This window comes from Denticeps clupeoides, unplaced genomic scaffold (genome assembly GCF_900700375.1).
Source record: "Denticeps clupeoides unplaced genomic scaffold, fDenClu1.1, whole genome shotgun sequence".
Lineage (NCBI taxonomy): Eukaryota > Metazoa > Chordata > Actinopteri > Clupeiformes > Denticipitidae > Denticeps > Denticeps clupeoides.
The window spans coordinates 568,498-587,778 of record NW_021629982.1 but is presented as its reverse complement, the minus strand read 5'-3'; the positions used below and the strand labels follow the sequence as shown (position 1 = coordinate 587,778).

At 44.5% G+C, this 19,281-nt stretch overlaps 1 protein-coding gene across 5 annotated transcripts in view; it reads right to left on the bottom strand.

Moving 5' to 3' along the window:
• Window positions 1-19,281, bottom strand: part of scn8ab (sodium channel, voltage gated, type VIII, alpha subunit b) — an 81,223-nt gene that overhangs the window by 27,541 nt on the left and 34,401 nt on the right. For all 5 annotated transcript variants that reach the window (XM_028967210.1, XM_028967212.1, XM_028967209.1 and 2 more), the window contains 7 exons: window positions 17,493-17,666; window positions 16,793-17,149; window positions 12,900-13,379; window positions 10,117-10,234; window positions 7,073-7,227; window positions 3,407-3,580; window positions 1,535-1,657 (listed from right to left, as the gene is read on the bottom strand). In XM_028967210.1, coding sequence (XP_028823043.1) covers window positions 1,535-1,657; window positions 3,407-3,580; window positions 7,073-7,227; window positions 10,117-10,234; window positions 12,900-13,379; window positions 16,793-17,149; window positions 17,493-17,666 — 1,581 coding nt within the window. The remainder of the gene's footprint in view (window positions 1-1,534; window positions 1,658-3,406; window positions 3,581-7,072; window positions 7,228-10,116; window positions 10,235-12,899; window positions 13,380-16,792; window positions 17,150-17,492; window positions 17,667-19,281) is intronic.

The window sequence follows — 19,281 nt, the reverse complement described above, 5'->3', positions numbered from 1 at the left end:
AATTTCTAACATTTTAGTTGGACTATGGTCAGGTCATGCTTGAACGATAAATGCAAAGTCAGCAAACACGTTCTGCTGCCTGCAACATTCTCCATGTGCTCGCCAGAGGTAGCCTGACTGCCATTAGTGAAAGTGAAGTAATTGTCATTGTGAAACACTGCAGCACAGCACATGGTGTACATTTACGGTCACCCCCTGGAGCAAGGGTTAAGTGTCTTAGTACTGGGTGGTAGTAGCCTAGTGGGTAACACACTCGCCTATGAACCAGAAGTCCCAGGTTCAAACCCCACTCACTACCATTGTGTCCCTGAGCAAGACACTTAACCCTAAGTTGCTCCAGGGGGGGGGACTGTCCCTGTAACTACTGATTGTAAGTCGCTCTGGATAAGGGTGTCTGATAAATGCTGTAAATGTAAATGTCTTGCTCAGGGACAAAATGGTAGTAGATGGGATTTGAACATGGGTCTTCTGGTTCATAGGCAAGTGTGTTTCCCACTAGGCTACCACCCTGTGTACACAATGAAATGTGTCCACTGCTTTTAACCATCACCCTTAGTGAGCAGTGGGCAGCCATGACAGGCACCCAGGGAGCAGTGTGTGGGGACGGTGCTTTGCACAGTGGCACCTCAGTGGCAACCTCAGTGGCAAACGGCAACCTTCTTCCTTAACCGCTAGGCTACCACAGCCCCTACGGGCTTCCACTGCCCCTACAGGCTACCACTGCCCCTACGGGCTTCCACTGCCCCTATGGGCTTCCACTGCCCCTACAGGCTACCACTGCCCCTATTAGGTACTGAGACCATATGCTTGTACGACTGGCCCTGGGTTTTTCCTAATGCAAGACAATGCTAGACCTCATGTGGACCTGAAGTGTGTCAGCAGTTCCTGAAAGATGATGCTATGGACTGGCCTGCCATTCCCCAGACCCGAATCCAATTGATCACACCTGGGACATCATGTCTCATTCCATCCACCAATGCTACGTTGCCCCACAGACTGTCACAGTTGGCAGATGCTTTAGATCAGGTCTGGGAGGAGATCCCTCAAGAGACCATCCACCACCTCAGGAACATTCCCAGGCATTGTAGGGAGGTCATACAGGCACATGGAGGCAGCATGATACTGAGCCTAATTTTGGCTTGTTTTTAGGATATTTCATCATAGTTGGATCAGCCTGTAATGTGTTTTTCAACTTTGGTGTGACTCCAAAGCCAGACCTCCATTGGTTGATAAATATGATTACCATTGATAATTTTTATGTGATGTAGTTGTCAGTACATTCAACTATGTACTAAACAATGTATTTAAAAGTAATATTTCATTCAGTCGGATCTAGGATGTCTTATCTTTCTGTTCTGTAGGCCCATATTTAGCTTCAGAGGTGCTGATGTGCAGAAAAAAAAAGCTTTGCTTGCTTCTGTGAACAACATGTGGAATGAAGGCTCTCTATTTTCTGCAGCCGTCCTCTATCATTCTATCTGATGGAGGGTGTGGGCATGCTTAGATGGTGGGATGCAGGTATCATGCATCTTACCCTCATGCCCTCAAACCGCGACAGGGCCCTCAGGGGCCTCAGGGCCCTCAAAGTACGCAGGGACTTAATGGGGCCTAAGTCAGAGTATCCCAGTGCATTAGCTATAAGACTGATTATAGACACCTATACAGACAAAGAGAGAGAAGGAGGAAGGGAGGGAGAAAGGAGCCACACCATTAGCGTTACAGAGAAGGACAAGGAAAAGGAAAACAGAGAGAGAGAGACCCTTGACAAGGTGGAAGCAGCACACTGGTAAGTGACTGGTTTATCTCTGCATGCCACACCCAATGGGCTCCTCCCACCGTGAACTTTCACAGGGTTAATGGCTACAAAGAGTTTTAGTCACATTATGAGGGAGAGGCAGTTAACGGCAAACCTGGAAAGAAACATGAATTTTAGGGGGAGAGAGAAAGGGAAGGCTTCAAAGAGCAGAAAAAGGAAACAGAGATATACACTACACGTACACACCAAACACAGGCAAACACTGTGCACACACCGTACCAGCTTGTTGTGTGCGGCCTTACCCTGCCCCTCCTGATTCGTCAACGTGTTTGTCGGGGTCAGCACAGCTAAAGAAACACATATTAGTGCAGCTGACACACAGGTACACAACACACCACAGACAAGTGCCATTCACACATATTTCATCCAACATTTTTCACCACAGGCTTACTGTAGGGAACATAAAATAACCATGACACACCCCTTCTTTCAATACTGGAAATGTGCATTAAGGAGTTTACAGAATGAACATGAAAACTGCAAACAGGAACATAAACAGTAGGGCATTTCCAAGGTTTTGCTTTTAGACCTGTTGAGTCATTGTTTGGTGATGTTTCCCCTGTCATGTGATCATGTAATAAACCCCTGTCTCGTGCCTATGCATCCTCCTTCCTCGTCATGTCCAGCCATCATGACAGGGTTGTTTATAGAGCGCGGTGACTAGATTATTTTGTATAATAACTGTTACAGAGGAAATCTTTTTGATGAAAATTCTTAACAGTCCTTCTGTATGGATATTAACTAGATATTAATTAGAACACTGGAATAAAATGGAAACATGTCATGGCCGGGGTCTGAGGGTACATGCGTGAGTGGGTGGAGCGAGAACGAGGGCGTTGGCAGCAGGGAGGAGGTAATGTGGGCATCGAGCGCAGAGGATGCGACCCCCATGATCTTTGGCATGTCGAGCCAGGACGAGCCAGGAGATGGACAGTGAGGATCAAGACGGCAACGCGGGGGAAAAGGGCGTTGGGAAGTCACTGCCAGTGCTGCCTCGCAGGGAACTCTAGCAGGCCTCTCTAGCAGGCCTCTCTAGCGCTGGTCGCGGACACACAGCAGAACGGCAGCACAGAACCTCGTGTCTGACTGGGACAGCTTGGGGGGGGAGACAGACACAAGTTTCCGGGACTTCCTGTAACTGTTCAGGGTGGACTTTGACCAGCTGGAACTCGAGCCAGCGGTCAGACCCTGCTCCACCACAAACAGAACCAGCCATGATCCCGGTGATGTCTTCAGCACCACACCTCGGCCCCTACAAGCCCTGGATAGCCGGTCAGAACACCAGCTAACCTTGGCACCAGCGCAGGAACACCCCACGGTGTGAGATGCAGAACTGGTTGCCAGAGGGTCACACCTCCCAATTTCCTGGCTGCGCCTCCTGAGGAGGTCCCGGAGAGCCCAGTGTCAGAAGCCCCTATTTTTGTCTGTCTCTGTGTGTGTGTATGTGTGTGTTGTGTCCGTATGACACCCCTGTCTACCCTCGTCTCATCCCTCAGGTGGCGTTGCCCTGGAAAAACCCTGTTTCTGTTGCTGTTCAACAAACATTTTGAAATGGAGTCAGTTTAACAAAAAATACTAGGAAATGCTTACATCAACAATGAAGAAGTCCAGCCAGCACCATGCGTTGGTGAAGTACTTCACAAAGCCGTAGGCCACCCACTTCAGCAGCATCTCCAGGATAAAGATGTAAGTGAACACGCTATCTGCATATGCTAAAATGATCTGGATGGTCTTCCTCTGCTCAATATACACATCTTCAAATGCCTGTTATCACATGCACACATACACAAAGCATATTTGATAAGGACGCACAAAAAAGAGCATAATACCTTTTATCATGATTCATGTCTGCAGTGCAGCAAGTTTTCAGGAAAATTTACATGAGTTACTTTCATGTGTGCTTTCATGTTTTCATCAATGTAATCAGTTCTGGTTCACTAGGACCCCAATTATCAAATCATTTTATTTGCTCAGTTATAGTTTTTCTAACATAAGCCAGACCATAATAAAGTTAAAAGTTAGTTTAAGTAATACAGCTGCCATTAAGTAATACAGCTGCCATTTGAAAATACTGTGCTGTTCTGACCTCAAGGAGGAGTAAATTCCACCACCTATTCTTTTGTAGGCTATTATGCTGCAGCGCCCCATATTTCTCAGACCGCGGCATAGTAGCGTCTCTCCTCTGGGTCATTTCTGCCGGTCACTTACCAGTCAAACGAAAAAAGAAAGGGCCTACACAATAGCCAATCAGAAAATAGCTGTATTGTATCTGGGTAATATGCAACACAACAACAAATATTTTCTTTCAAAGGTAGTGCCATTAGTGACTGTGGACGGCTGATCTACAGAGGGCACCGCCACTCTGGGTTGGAGTTTGACGTGGCACCCGGTGAAAGTGACATATTTTTGCCGACCAATAGAATCCAAGGCGGCGAGTTTTCCTTCTACCACTCCAAAACACACACACAAAGCAGGAATGGAGGAAAAGCTGATCTTTCTCAGTGTTTCCAGAGATCTACAACACCACATTATCGTCTTACTGGGAGTTTAGAAAAATACGCCCAAGGCGCCCGCAGCACATTCGGCCTGAAAGCGTTCTGAAACAGTTAGTGTTCAGTCTGTGCTCACCTGACATCACAGACATCTGAACCAGATGTTTTTCTGCTCATTGTATTCCACAATTGTGTCATGTTCGGAGTGTCATGTTCGTCCTGTGCTCTTATGTTTCCTGATTGTTTTCACCTCTGTCTGATTGTCTAATAAAGCTGCCTTGTGTGTCTGATCACTGTCGGGTCATTGTTTGGCACACTCATGACGTCGTGCGTATGCGTCCTCCTTCATGTCCTGCCATCATGATAGAATAACCCAACCACATTTGGATGCAGCTGATGGCCAGTGTTGGCTTCATGTTCTGTCAGGGCCTGACACATCCGGATGGTTGAGGATGCCTGGCCCATGGTCCCATGTGGGGTGGCTTTCAAGGTGAGAAGCGGCCATTGAGTGGGGCATGCCGGAGAATGACCGGAGTGGCGGGTGCCTGTGGACAACGAACAGGGTGGCGGTCCCCTACGAATGAGCATGGTCTGTTTTTGGTGGCACACCGGGGACTCGATCCGGATCCGCTACCCTGGATCCGGAGTTCGGACCACAGTGAAATGTTCGTCCTATTATGTTCCCTGTTAAAGCTGCCCTGTTTGTGTCTGTTCGCTGTTGGGTCAATGTTTGGTGATGTTTCCCCTGTCATGTGATCATGTAATAAACCCCAGTCTTGTGACGCTGTGCCTCATTCCTCGCCATGTCCTGCCATCGTGACAGCTTTATGTCCTGCTTTTATGTTTTTTGTTATTTTCTATGCTCTAAATGTTTTATTCACTTGCATTTGTTCTTAGCTCTATATTTTATGTACACATTACCTTGTTCATCACCTTGGTCAACTGGTGCTCTATAAAAAAACTTAACTTGAACTTTAACTAACAGGCCTGTGTGGTAGACTGGCCAAATCTTCTCAGTAAATGACACATGGCAGCCAACCTGATGTTTACCAAAAGGCACTGGAAAGATTCTCAGGCCACAAGAAACAAAATACTCTGGTCTGATTAATTCTTTGGCCTGAAAGACATGTGTCACGAGGCACCACTCATCACCAGGCCAATACTGTACAATAACAATAACCAATACAGTGAAGCATGGTGGAGCTTGTACATCATACTTAAAAAGACTTGAGCATGTAATTGCTGCCAAAAGGTGCTTCAACAAAGTGTTCATCAAAGGCTCAATATTTTTTTTAATATAGAAAAGATTTCAGGAAACATTTTTACTTTGTCATTATACTTCTGGAATTAATGTATCCCATTTAGGAATAAGGCTGTACCATAAAAAACATGGAAAAGGTGAAGCACTGTCAAAAATAATTCAGTATGAAATTCAGCAGTTCCTCAAACAGTGGTAAACTTTATACCATAACGTTCCAAATGTTATATAGACATAGTTTTTTCCATAAAGTTTCACATTGGAGATGCAGATTTCTTAGTTGCATTTTTTTACGTGTCATATAGTTGCTTTTTTTTAGATCATACTATCCTAATCCTCGAAAGGGTTACACAGCATTACTATGTTACAATAGCATTATCACTGTTTAGCTTACTCTACTCATCCTTATAATGGAATCAGTGTCTGCGAATATCAATAAATTGCTGCTTTGTTTTCTGTCACAGGTAAAAAAAACATATACGTATATATTTACATTTACATTTACAGCATTTATCAGACGCCCTTATCCAGAGCAACTTACAATCAGTAGGTACATGGACAGTCCCCCTGGAGCAACTTAGGGTTAGGTGTCTTGCTCAGAGACACAAATGGGTAGTAAGTGGGATTTGAACCTGGGTCTTCTGGTTCATAGGCGAGTGTTTTACCCACTAGGCTACTACCACCCTACTAGGCTACTACCACCCTATTTACATTCATGACATTTAGCATACACCCGACACACTCATGGTTAGGTGTCTTGCTCATGAACACAATGGCAGAAAGTGTGGTTTGAATCTGTGACTTTATGGTCTTCTGTTGCAGACGTGACTGTGTTACCCACAACACCCAGTAATACCCACTACTCTCCAATTATAAATGGCGATTGAAAAACCAAAATGTGTAGTTTAAATATGATTTATTGATGTGATTTAGTGAAGTGATTAACTTTACTGTAATTAGTAATCCTCTTTATTTGTGCTATTGTGAAACATATGTTGTGGCAGCATCTTGTGGTCAACATTTGTAACTACAGTGCAGTCAACCTAAGTGATCTACTCTAGATGATGACTAGAGTAGATCACTTAGGTTGACTGCACTGTAGTTACAAATGTTGACCACAAGATGCTGCCACAACACATGACAGGATGAGGCCAAAATTACCCAGTTGTACCCGTTGTAAAGTTGTAACTTTGAATGTCCAGTCCATCTTTCTCCCATGCCCTGCCCTTTTGCAACAAGACAAATTTTTGAAATATGCTGTGTGTCATTCTGAATCTGCACACAGTAAAGGTATAGTGCTGTGCTTTTTACCAAAACAGATCCCTCAAGGCTGAAATAGAAATTATTCATGGTCCCTAGTGGCCAGAGCAGCATTGCAGTTCTGTATCATGTCAGAAAATACCACAACCTGAGCAATATTGAATGTGTAACAAGTACCAAGTCACTGTGTGTGTGTGTGTGTGTGTGTGTGTGTGTGTGTGTGTGTGTGTGTGTGTGTGCACTCACTAGAGCTCCACTGCTCAGCAGGATCATGAAGATAATGAGGGTCTCAAACCAGTTATGCTCCACTATGAGGTAACAGGTCTTCCTCAGGTACCACCAGTGCTTCCCCCACCCCTCAGTGATGGGCACATCACAGCACTTATAGCGCGCAATACAGGCTGTACACACACATAAAGCAATAAGCTGTGAAACTGATTAAACTGATATGTTAAAAAAAAAAATACATTCAGTTGAGGTCAGAAGTTTACTTGTCATGGGCAAAAATGTGTTATTAATTTTGGGCTTTCAATCAGTGCATTTCCATGCTCATGAATATAGCTTGACAATTTTTTTCACAAAGGGTGATGGGTTAAAAGTAGAGGACAGATTTTGCTGTGTGCACCGTGCTGCAGTGTATCACAATGACTTCACTTTCTTTGCTTGGTGTTGATCAGTCTTACAGAGAAAAAAGGCCTCACATAAATATGTGGAGGCAAAAAGTAGTATCTGCTCTGAAGCGTTCTGTCCCAGGTCAGGGTGCTCCAGCCTCACACACAATCAAAACTGTATGCATCATCTGGAGGTCACGGTCAGAGGACACTTCCAAGTTATCAACTTGGCAGCTCGGGACTTGAACTGGCAACTTTTGATTAAGGGTCCATTTCCTTTCCTGCTAGGCCACCACTGGCCCTGCCCCGTTGGCATTGTTGGCATTAGCATGCTAATATGCACATTTTTTACATTGTCACAAAGTGCTCATTTTTGACCTGTCGCTAACATCACCAAATTTGTTTGCACTTTGCATTAGCGCTTGCATTTAACTTTTTTCTCTGCGTTTCAAGCCAAAATGTAGTTTATATTTGTTGGGATTTTTTTGTGGAGCATCCAGGATGAAGGCCAGCTCATGTGATAAGATTGCTTCTCTGTTAGACATCATTCATATTTGTGTGCTTAAAGTGACTTTTTTTTTCTTGGTATTAAGAGTAGATGCAAAAGAGTATCTTTGTTAGATGCAGGGTGTTATTTTTGGGTGTACTCTCCTGGCATGGTTATTATTAGTGGCTGCACTTTACTGAAGTTTTAGATTGCTTGGCCAAGGATTTGGTTTAGAGGGCATTGGATAAATCATGGAATTTTTAGACTAATTCCAATCTTCAACGAATGCGATGCTGATATTTTATTTTCCATTTTCGAGAATCTCACAGATGCTCTGGACTTGGAAGACTCTATGAACAAACTGTGTTGCTCCGCAGCGTTTTTGTAGGTAAGACCCAGAAAGCGTTTGTGGCTTTTCCAGCCCCTGAGAGAAAAAGTGTAAAGGAAGCTGTTAGCTTCAGGAAGTTATTCCTGAAGTGTATAAAACAACAGTTTTGTAAGCAAGAGACCCCACATCCGCTTCAATCATTGGTGTACCACTGTGGGTCTTAATACCTGTGCAATGTTGTGTAATTTGATTGTTTTGAAGCAATTTTTAAAAATCCTTCCTGAAAGAATTGGTTATGGCTAGTCATGGCTAATGACACCATTAGGTCCAACAAAGTTAATTTTATAACTAATAAGGGCCCCGGCAACCTACATAGTGGGATTTACATGAGAAATTCTGGGTTTTCCACCTCAAATCTGCCTCCAAATAGGGACAGGATGTGTCCAGTTCATCTGACTCATTTGTTTTACTATTTTCTGATGGATCTAGGGTTGGAAGCAGTATTTACATTTACATTTACAGCATTTATCAGACGCCCTTATCCAGAGCGACTTACAATCAGTAGTTACAGGGACAGTCTTCCTGTGTATGCAGATGTTCTAACGGCATTAGTCATGCCTTTAAACCTGTCAATGTAGCTCAGGAAGAGGATGTTACTTTGAAGGAGATATTTGCCAAGGTTTTGTCAGTGGAGGAAATGCTTATTGAAACCAATGGGTAAATTATTCAGGAGGCGCTTCTGGTCCTTAAATGTGTGTCACAGAAGCATGGGCACTTTGATGATCGTATTAACCAGATTGCAGTGCCAAAAAAGTTTAGATATGTGGTACTCAGAACAGCACATGGGTAGGTTGCAGGGTCTATTCCAGGATTTTAGAAAACATATACCTGGTATAGAAAACCTATACCAGGCTTTTGAAGTTCTTCTACTGGACTTGCATGAAGAAGAATGTGGCATACTTCATAAAGATATGCCAAGTTGTTGGTAAGACATACCTGTGCAGGTAGTGTGTGTGCAGGGGTTAAAAGGAACTGGCATATAGAGCCTGAGGAGAAAAGAAAGATGGCTGCCATATCTTGTCTCCAGCAAAACACTAAGCTGATTGCACTACACTTAAATTTTTACTCAACCCACTTGCAGACTTTGCAGACTGCACACACACTCACACACTCAGACCTATGGTTAATTTAGAGTCACCTGCCTTGGCGGGAAGAAACCCACAGGAAATCAGTGCCAACACAGGGAAAGCAAGCAAGGGTATCAAACTCAAAACCATTGTGGTGTGAGACCACTAACCACCATCACCTTGTGAACCGTTTGCTGAATAAGTGGAACAAAAACCCCTGAAAGCCCAAAATTAACATGACATTCATGCCCAAAAACAACATAACTACAACATTTTAAATAGTACAGAAATCATACATGTAATGTTTTCAAGTAAGATAAGCAAAAAACCAATCACAATAAAGACTTACATTTGTTTTGAACTTGGTAAAGATTAGGTGGAACAAAAGCAGCTTATCTGCTGTTGCTGCACTTCACCACAATGTTATTCTCAGTTGGTGTGTTTGTGTTTTCAGATATTGCAATATTCTCATTTGAGCACTGCCATTGACTTGATTCATGGACCACCAATAATTATCATTGCGCAATAATGAGACTTATTGACCAACCACATATTTAATATATATATATATATGTGTGTGTGTGTGTGTGTGTGTGTGTGTGTGTGTGGTTGGTCAATAAGTCTCGTTATTTAAAAAAAATTGCCACCATCAGAGATTTCCTACAACTCTTTTAGGACAATGTGACCATAGCGAAACAGACCACTAAAAACAACCACATCAACACACTGATACTTACCGTCTGTCCAGCAAGCATCTGGATCCAGGTACTCCTCCACCACTTCAACTACTGCCGCCTCCTCCTCATCTGGCTTAATGTCAATGGTGCTGCCCTCTGAGGAGCTGGTATCATCCAGCTGAGGGACACACACACAATAATTCAGTGCAGCACTGAATTTAGTTCAGCACTATTTCACCAAAGCTCGAATGTAACTGAATTAATTTCTACTTACATTTAAGCTCAAAAGCCCAGTTTAAAACTAATACTAATACAGTAGGAATATCTGTTTTCCATCGGTCAATGATTATACTGTACTTTAACACTACAAAAAACTTTACACACCACACACATAGACACAAAAACACAAGCCTCCTTCATTCATACTGTTATTAGTATTAGTACTAATACTAATACTAGGAGTGTCAGAGCTTGAGACACGCTAGCAGAGATAGTGCTTACAGAGTATAAGCAAGGACTAGTTGACTACGTGAAAGATGGGAATGGGCTCTAATGGTGCGGGGAATAGCCACTTGGATTGAGGGGAATGGCCACTGAATTGATGCAGAAATGGATCAGGTCCCATTGAGGACCCATTTTTCAGGCGTCAGACGCATAGACCCACACATGGTCCCCTTGGTGGTTCAGTAAAGAGGGTCTACCACGACTCAATTCTGATCTGTTGTTTGGACTGCTGTGGGGAGGTTGGGGAGGCTGATGAACTGGAGAACCAGTCTACCGAGACCAGGACAATGGTCATGTCCTGTCACATGGGATCATGGGCGGTGGGGCCGGGGTAGGGGCAGGAGAAGGCCCTGGGGCTGTTGGCTGTCATCCTTGTGCGCAGTACAGGTGGAGCAAGCCACCAGAATCTCAGCGACATCCCCGGTGACTAGCTGAGTCCTGGGTTCGTTGGTGCCCAGAGAGTTGGTGTCCAGACAGGGAGATTTTATGGTTGTGAGTACATGAAAAGAGTGGGTCGCTCCCTCCAGAACCAGAACCAACTCGATGGCCAAGTGCTCCCTGTCACCCACATCATTGTTTTGTTCGGAGGGACTCACAAGAAGAAGGTGCAGGGGTGGAGTTTACCATCCTTCTGGTGGCGCTGAGATAGGACTGCTCTGACGCCCAGTGTGGAGGTGTCGACTTTGACTATGAAGGGCTGTTGGGGATTTGGGTGTTCCTGTTGGGGGAACCTGAGTGGTGGTAAACAGTTGCTTGAGGCAGACAAAGGCATGTTGGGCATGGGGGGTGCATGTGAGACGAGTTGGCATGCCGCTGAGAGGTGAGGGGTTGAGTGACATGGCTGTAATTTAATGTAAATAGACAGTAGAAATTGGCAAACCCCAGAAACTGTTGTAACTGATGACCGGTGGTGGTGATGGGCAAGTCTACGATAACAGTGGTCTTGGAGGAGTCCGTGGCAATTCCCTGGGGGGGGACGTGGAACCCCTGGAAGGACACTTTGAGGGTATGGAACATGCTTTTATTTCAGTTTAATGAAAAGGTGGTTCTGGAAGGGACTAGCAGTTCAAATGCTGTGTTGAGCAACAATAGAAGGTACAGATTTTTTGGTCACAACGTTGAGTTTGTGGTAATCAATTCAGGGTCTGAGCCCCCACAAAACTGCTGCAGGGGACATTGAGGGTCTGATGATGCTGGTGGTAATGGAGGTTTGGATGTACTCCTCCATGGCTTTGCGCTCCAGGAGAGAGAGATGTTGGCTGGAAAGGGTGGTGGAGCAGGGTTCTTGTTCAATGCTCACCAGGGGGTTCTAGAGCCTGGGCGAGCGAGGGCATTTTCTGCCACAGTGGGTTGGGGCCAGTGCCCCCTTCCCCTGGTTTTCCCCCGAAGCACTGTTTGGAGGCTGTGCAGGAAGACAGTGCCCCAGCATGTCCTGGATGGACGCGGTGTCCGCTGCACCGTGTGCTGGCTTGCTTTTTCTGTCAGAGCTCAAGTCCCGAATCTCTATCTGACATAGTGCTCACAAAGGATGAACAAGGAGTAGTTGAATTGGAGGTCATGAAGCGGCCGCTGCTGCATGTGAAGACGTGGAGTGGAGGCATGTGCTGGAGAGAGGCTTGAGGTAATATGGGAAGGGACGTACTGCTGGGGAAAACAAAGGCAACTGGCGGGTCAGAATTGGAAGCTTCAGCGGGTCAGAATTGGAAGCTTCAGTGGTTGTGGCGATCGGACCGTGAGCAGCATGAGAGACTGGCTGGTATCATTGGCAACAGAAGTTGTAAGGGGCATTCAATAATCGGCATTGGGAAAACAGGTAGGGTCAATAATCAATAAAGCAAAGTCAATAATGTATCGAATAGAGTTGGCGTCTAAGTAATTATCAAACAAAGAGCGAGCAAGACTCAAGACTGCCACCCAGTTCTTATACGGGGTGGTGACCCCATCTCCGTCTGCTTCCGGGCAGTCTTGTCCATGGTCTTCCGCACACCACCTGTTGGCCAGGCGGACCGGTGACACACACACACACACACACACACACACACACACACACCACTCTCTGCACAGTATCCAATACTTTAATTACAGTGCACCTGGAAAGTATTCACAGCGCATTACTTTTTCTAGATTTTGTTATGTTACAACCATTTCTCCAGTAGAAACTGAAATTGAATTGAATATATTTAAATTGTAATTCAACCAACTGAAATTGAATTGAACAAAACAAAAGTTTGGATTAACCTATTCTGTGGTGGTTATGGTGACTAAGATGGAGCTCAGTGGGCTCCTGCAACTTCAAAACAACTAATGTCAAATATGGACAAAGCTCTCCACACACTCACATCTTTGCTGTTCTCCACATCTGACTCGCTGCTGAAGTCTTCCGTGTTAAGGTTCTCAAAATCGGACTCCCCAACAGCAATGGGCACACGCACAGTAAGGTTTGGGTTGTGGATGAAGGACATGCGATCTTCGTCAATCATGTACTTTCCCACGCTGCTTCCAATGCCACTGGTGGTCCCATTACCATTCTTCTGATAGTCAAGCAGCTCACCACGGTTGATGTCAGCACCAGTGTGGTTGGCAATGCACTTGACTTTCTCATCATACATGTCATCCAGTGGCTTGACTTCATCCTCCAGTGGTTTCTTCTTTAGCAAGTGGTCCACCAGCATACGTACATGCAGTTTGAACCAAGCAATGCCCTTTTTGATACGGATAACTGAGATCTGCAGGTTGTTCATCTCACCATCATCGTCTGTAGCAGCCAAGTTATCTGCACTGAACGAGCTCAGCAACAAAGCCAGGAACAGATTCAAAACCTAAGAAAGAGAGAGGGCAGTTCTCTGTGGCAACTCTTACAGTGTATGACAATGCAGCATGCTAATGCTAAAATTATAATTATAGGTAATTACTGCAAAAAATGTGGAAACTGCAGTTCTGAAGCTGCCACAGATTTAGTACATTTGGTTCATTGTATCACAATTTCAAGGACAGTCTCAGTATAGTAATTGATAATCACATTTTTTTACAATTATGTTACCACAATTATGTTACCTACTCTCACATTGTCTTCATTCAGAAATTTATTTTAAAATTATTCTACTATACCATGTCTACCTGCAAAGAAAACAAAAGTGTATGCAACAGTGTTGTCATGTGGTGCTACTGTCTTTACTGTTTACCTTGTGGTTCTGATGTTCAGTCTTAATTGGTTTCTGGTCCATGCTAAGTTGATACTCTTCCCCATTTGCCAATTAAAGGAGTCAATTTTATCCTTGCCAGTGACTTAGTTGAGGTGCTAGAAAAAGTCTGATGCTGAGTTTGAGTCAGCTTTCCCTTGTGTAAGGTCACACATGTGCAACTGCATATGCAAAGTAAAAGTGATTTGGTCAACGCTTTTACGTCCACTTTGCACTGGCTGGTCAATTGGCTGGTAAGCCACATGAGTAAATCCCTCCTGCACCAATTTGTCCTGTGCTTAATTTGACAGAACCTTTAAGGACATTAATTTTAGATTAGACCCTTTAGACCTTTTTAACAGATGTTGTCCCAAATGGGGAGTAACTACATTGTTTCTAGGGTGAAGAGTCAAACTCTGAAATCAGCCTACCGCACATATTGTTTGGAAACTGCTAAAGAGTGCAAGGAGGGTATCCTGTTACTTTTATTTGAAATTCAAGGAATTCTTGGGTGATTTGTAAATCAGATAGACATGATTGGTTCGGCTCAGTTTGTTTCTATGGACTTACTGCATGGATATTAGCAAAGCCCATTAACACCTCGAGCTACTGAGCTGCTGAGTTGCCTGACAACTTGTATTTACATTTATAACATGAATCAGTTGGCCTTATCCAGAGCCACTTACAATAAATAGTGACAGGGACAAGGTTAAGCGTGGTAGTAGCCTAGTGGGTAACACACTCACCTATGAACCAGAAGACCCAGGTTCAAATCCCACTTACTACCATTGTGTCCCAAGCAAGAAACTCCCATTCCCCCTTCATCACCCTAGCAAGGGTAAAGAGCTAGTCCACAGTTCCACGACCAGGACATAAATAACATTGCTCCTCCTCAATATGAGATTCAACTATGGACCGGACCCTCCTCTCCAGTACCTTGGAGCAGACCTTTCCAAGGAGGCAAAGGAGTGTGATCCCCCTATAGTTGTAACACACCCTCTGGTCCCCCTTTTTAAAAACGGGGAACACCACCCCAGTCTGCCACTCCACCTGAACTGCCCCTGATGTCCACGCAATGTTTGAGAGTCAACCATGACAGCCCTACAACATCCATAGCCTTGAGATACCCAGGATGAATCTCATCTACCCCCAGGGCTCAGCTGCTGTGTAGCTGTTTGACTACCTCAACAACCTCTGGCCCTGAGGCTGGACAGTACATACCCAGGTATTCCAGCCCTGGTTCCTCCTCGGAATGCGCATTGGTGGGATTGAGTAACTCCTCAAAGTATTCCTTCCAACGCTCGACTATAGCCCCAGTTGACGTCAGCAGCTCTGTAAACAGTGTGGGCGAGTTGCTGCCTTCCTCTCCTGAGGCGTCGGATGGTTTGCCAGAACCTCTTTGGAGCTCAGTAGTCTTTCTCCATGGCCTCACCGAACTCCTCCCACTCCATAGAGTTTGCCTCGGCGACTGCCACTACTGCACTGCTTGGCCATCTGGTACCTGTCTGCTGCTTCTGGAGACCCACAGACCAGCCATGACCTGTAGGTCTCTTTCTTCAGCCTGACGGCTCATCTAACCTCTGGTGTCAACCAACGAGTACACGGGCTACCGCCACAACTGGCACCAGCCACCTTGCAACCACAGCTAGCAACAGCCACCTCAACAATCGCAGAGCGGAACAAGGTCCATTCGGACTCAATGTCCCCCACTGCTCTTGGGACAGTCAATGCTCTGCCGAAGTTGGGAATTGAAGACCATCTTGACAGGTTCTTCTGCCAGGCGTTCCCAGCAGACCCTCACAATATGTTTGGGTCTGCCAGGTCTACGTGGCCGATCACGCCCCTCCAGGTCATGCTGTCATTGCCCACATGAGCGTTGAAGTCCCCCAGCAGGACAATGGAGTCGGATCACTATCTAGCACTCGTCCCAGGGACTCAAAAAGGGTGGGTACTCTGAGCTGCTATTTGGTGTATAAAAGCAAACAGCAGTCATGACCCATTCCCCGACACAAAGGCGCAGACAAGCTACCCTCTCGTACCCCAGGGTAAATCCCACAAACAGGCTGAGAGTCTTGGGGCTAACAAAAAGCCAACCCCAGCCCTCCACCTCTCACCCGGCGCATCTCCAGCAAAGAAGAGTGTCCAACCTCTCTCAAGGACTTGGGTTCCAGAGCCAATGCTTTGTGTGTTGAGGTGAGTCCAACTATATCTAGCCGTTACCACTCAACCTCTTCCACAAGCTCCTGCTCCTTCCCTGCCAGAGAGGTGACATTCCATGTTCCAATAGCCAGTTTCCATGTCCGGGGATTGGACTGCCAAAGCTCTCACCTCAGTCTGCCACCCGATCCACATGGCCACCAGGTGTTCGCTCACGAGCCCCAACCTCAGACCTGGCTCCAGAGTGGGGCCCTGTTAACCCTTTGGGGCTGGGTACTCCGACTCTTTGTTGTTCCTTCCATGAAAGATCTTCTGAACCGTTCTTTGTGTCACCTTTTACCTAGGACCAATTTAAAGTGTCTTGCTCAGGGACACAATGGTAGTAAGTGGGATTTGAACCTGGGTCTTCTGGTTCATAGGTGAGTGTGTAACCCACTAGGCTACTACCACCCTAAAAAAAATAAATACCACCTAGTAGCTTCTAGGATCATTAGGGGTCTCAAAATACTTTTAAAGCTTTTAAGTCACTCCTTTACCCCTGACTTCCAGTATATTTAAAAAAAAAATTACACTGCGAGATCCTAAAATTACCTGACTCCTCCCACTTCTGATGGTTGTTTGTGGCATGGACTGATGCAGGATATTTTAAAAATGGTTGTGTTATTTTTATTCTATAAAGCACCACTAAAATATTGGTAACGTTCCCCATGTGATTGTGGCTGGTTTCCCTTTTATTTACATTCTTGTACCCCTGTACTAGACAGTGTTCCTGTTATCAACTACTGTGGTTCTAGATTTTGAGTTTTTACTGCATTTCTATTGAACAGAAGGCAGCAGAGCAACAGAGTCCAGATTTTTTACAACTGGTGGCTAATAATGATTGAGATTTTTCTCACCACAAGGTTTCCAATCACCATGACCATCATGAAGACAGTGAGGCACATGGTCTGTCCGGCTACCTCCATGCAGTCCCACATGGTCTCAATCCACTCACCACACAGAACACGGAAGACAATGAGGAAGGAGTGGAAGAAGTCGTTCATGTGCCAGCGTGGCAGTTCACAGCTCTCGGCGATCTTGCACACACAGTCCTTATAACTCTTACCAAACAGTTGCATGCCCACCACAGCAAAGATGAAGACGATGATGGCCAGCACCAGGGTCAGGTTCCCTAGGGCACCCACTGAGTTGCCAATGATCTTGATCAGCATGTTTAGGGTAGGCCATGACTTAGCCAGTTTAAAAACCCTCAGCTAGAGAGACATAAAGAGGGCAAGATGGAAATTGAGAGAAATAAACACTTCAAAAGAACATTTACATTTTTCCAAAATATCAAACAGCATGTTTGACCAACACATATTACCTAACATGATTTAATGTGATGTGTCCACTACAGAACGTAGGTCTTCAGTGTACCTTGGTAGCTTTGTTGAAAGCAGAACGTCTGCTGGACATTGAAAAAGCCTAACAGGTCTGCTCATAAATTATGGTAGTGACAGGACACATCAGCACTACCCCAAAATTGATCCAAACAGCAGAACAAGGCGCTACATATCTACATATTTACATATACACATTAGCATTGTAAAAACCCACCAATCTGAAAGAACGCAGCACTGAGAGGCCTTCCACATCAGCCAGGCCAAGCTCAACCAGACTCAGGCTGACAATGAAGCCATCAAAAATATTCCAGCCCTCCTGAAAGTAGTAGTAGGGATCCATGGCAATCAATTTGGCAAACATCTCAGCAGTGAAGATACCGGTAAAAACCTGAAAGTAACACACAAGTACCTCAACACATTAATATTAATACATTAGTCCAGAATCTAAACAAAAAGAAGCACCCAAACACTAGTATAATCATAACAGCACATAAAATCACCCCAACACACCACAATTCCACCGAGCTGCACAGTTGCAACGTATTCTGGTTTTATGCTGGGTTTTCTGGGTCTTGTCTTTCTTTATTTTGTTTTCTACCATGTACCTTGTGGTACTGTAGATAAGCAGACAAAAATTATGAAGCAAACAAATCAAATTCATGTCTATAATAATTTTATACCTACAGGTCCAAAGTACTTTTTTCGGATGAAAGCAAATTTTGCATGTCATTCGGAAATCAAGGTGCCAGAGTCTGGAGGAAGACTGGGCAGAGGGAAATGCCAAAACGCCTGAAGTCCAGTGTCAAGTACCCACAGTCAGTGATGGTCTGGAGTGCCATGTCAGCTGCTGGTGTTGGTCCACTGTGTTTTATCAAGGGCAGGGTCGATGCAGCTAGCTATCAGGAGATTTTGGAGCACTTCATGCTTCCATCTGCTGAAAAGCTTTATGGAGATGAAGATTTCATTTTTCAGCACATCCTGGCACCTGCTCACAGTGCCAAAACCACTGGTAAATAGTTTACTGACCATGGTATTACTGTGCTCAATTGGCCTGCCAACTCTCCTGACCTGAACCCCATAGAGAATCTGTGGGATATTGTGAAGAGAAAGTTGAGAGACGCAAGACCCAACACTCTGGATGAGCTTAAGGCCGCTATCGAAGCATCCTGGGCCTCCATAACACCTCAGCAGTGCCACAGACTGATTGCTTCCATGCCACGTCACATTGAAGCAGTCATTTCTGCGAAATGATTCCCGACCAAGTATTGAGTGCATAACTGAACATGATAATTTGAAGGTTCACTTTTTTTGTATTAATGTATTAATATTGGTCAGATGAAATATGCAATTTTTTTTAGATAGGAATGTTAGGTTTTCATGAGCTGTATGCCAAAATCATCAATGTTAAAACTATAAAAGGCGTGAACTACCTTCAGTTGTGTGTAATGAATCTAAAATATATGAAAGTGTAATGTTTATCAGTGCATTACAGGAAATAATGAACTTTATCACAATATACAAATTTTTGGAGAAAGACCTGTATATTTGTCATTAATGATCATCAGCAGGTGAATTTAATTTGTTCAGTGAAAGCTCCTGAACAGTTATTAGGTAAAAAATATTCCTGATTGTGTTGACATTCTAGTGTCTAGTGTTTTTGGCAAAATCACAAGCATTGACTATAGTGGTAATGATGAATGATCAAACCATGTTGCTTCTGCTCCAAGTTGCATCCAAGTTGCTTTGCACAGCAATTTCAACAAAGAACCACAATGCAGCATTCAAACACACTGCCTCCTAATACCATGTCTTGACTATGACTATAACTTAATGTGAAACATTCAATGAAGACCTGAACATCTTAAAACCCACTCATGCTTCATGTACGTCTGATTAATGCTTTCAACCAACAAACACATACTTCTGCAAACTGCTGGTTATGTCACCTTGAGGGAAGCTCAGAATCCAAAGTTTCTTACTATTAGGTAAGTTTGACACTTCTC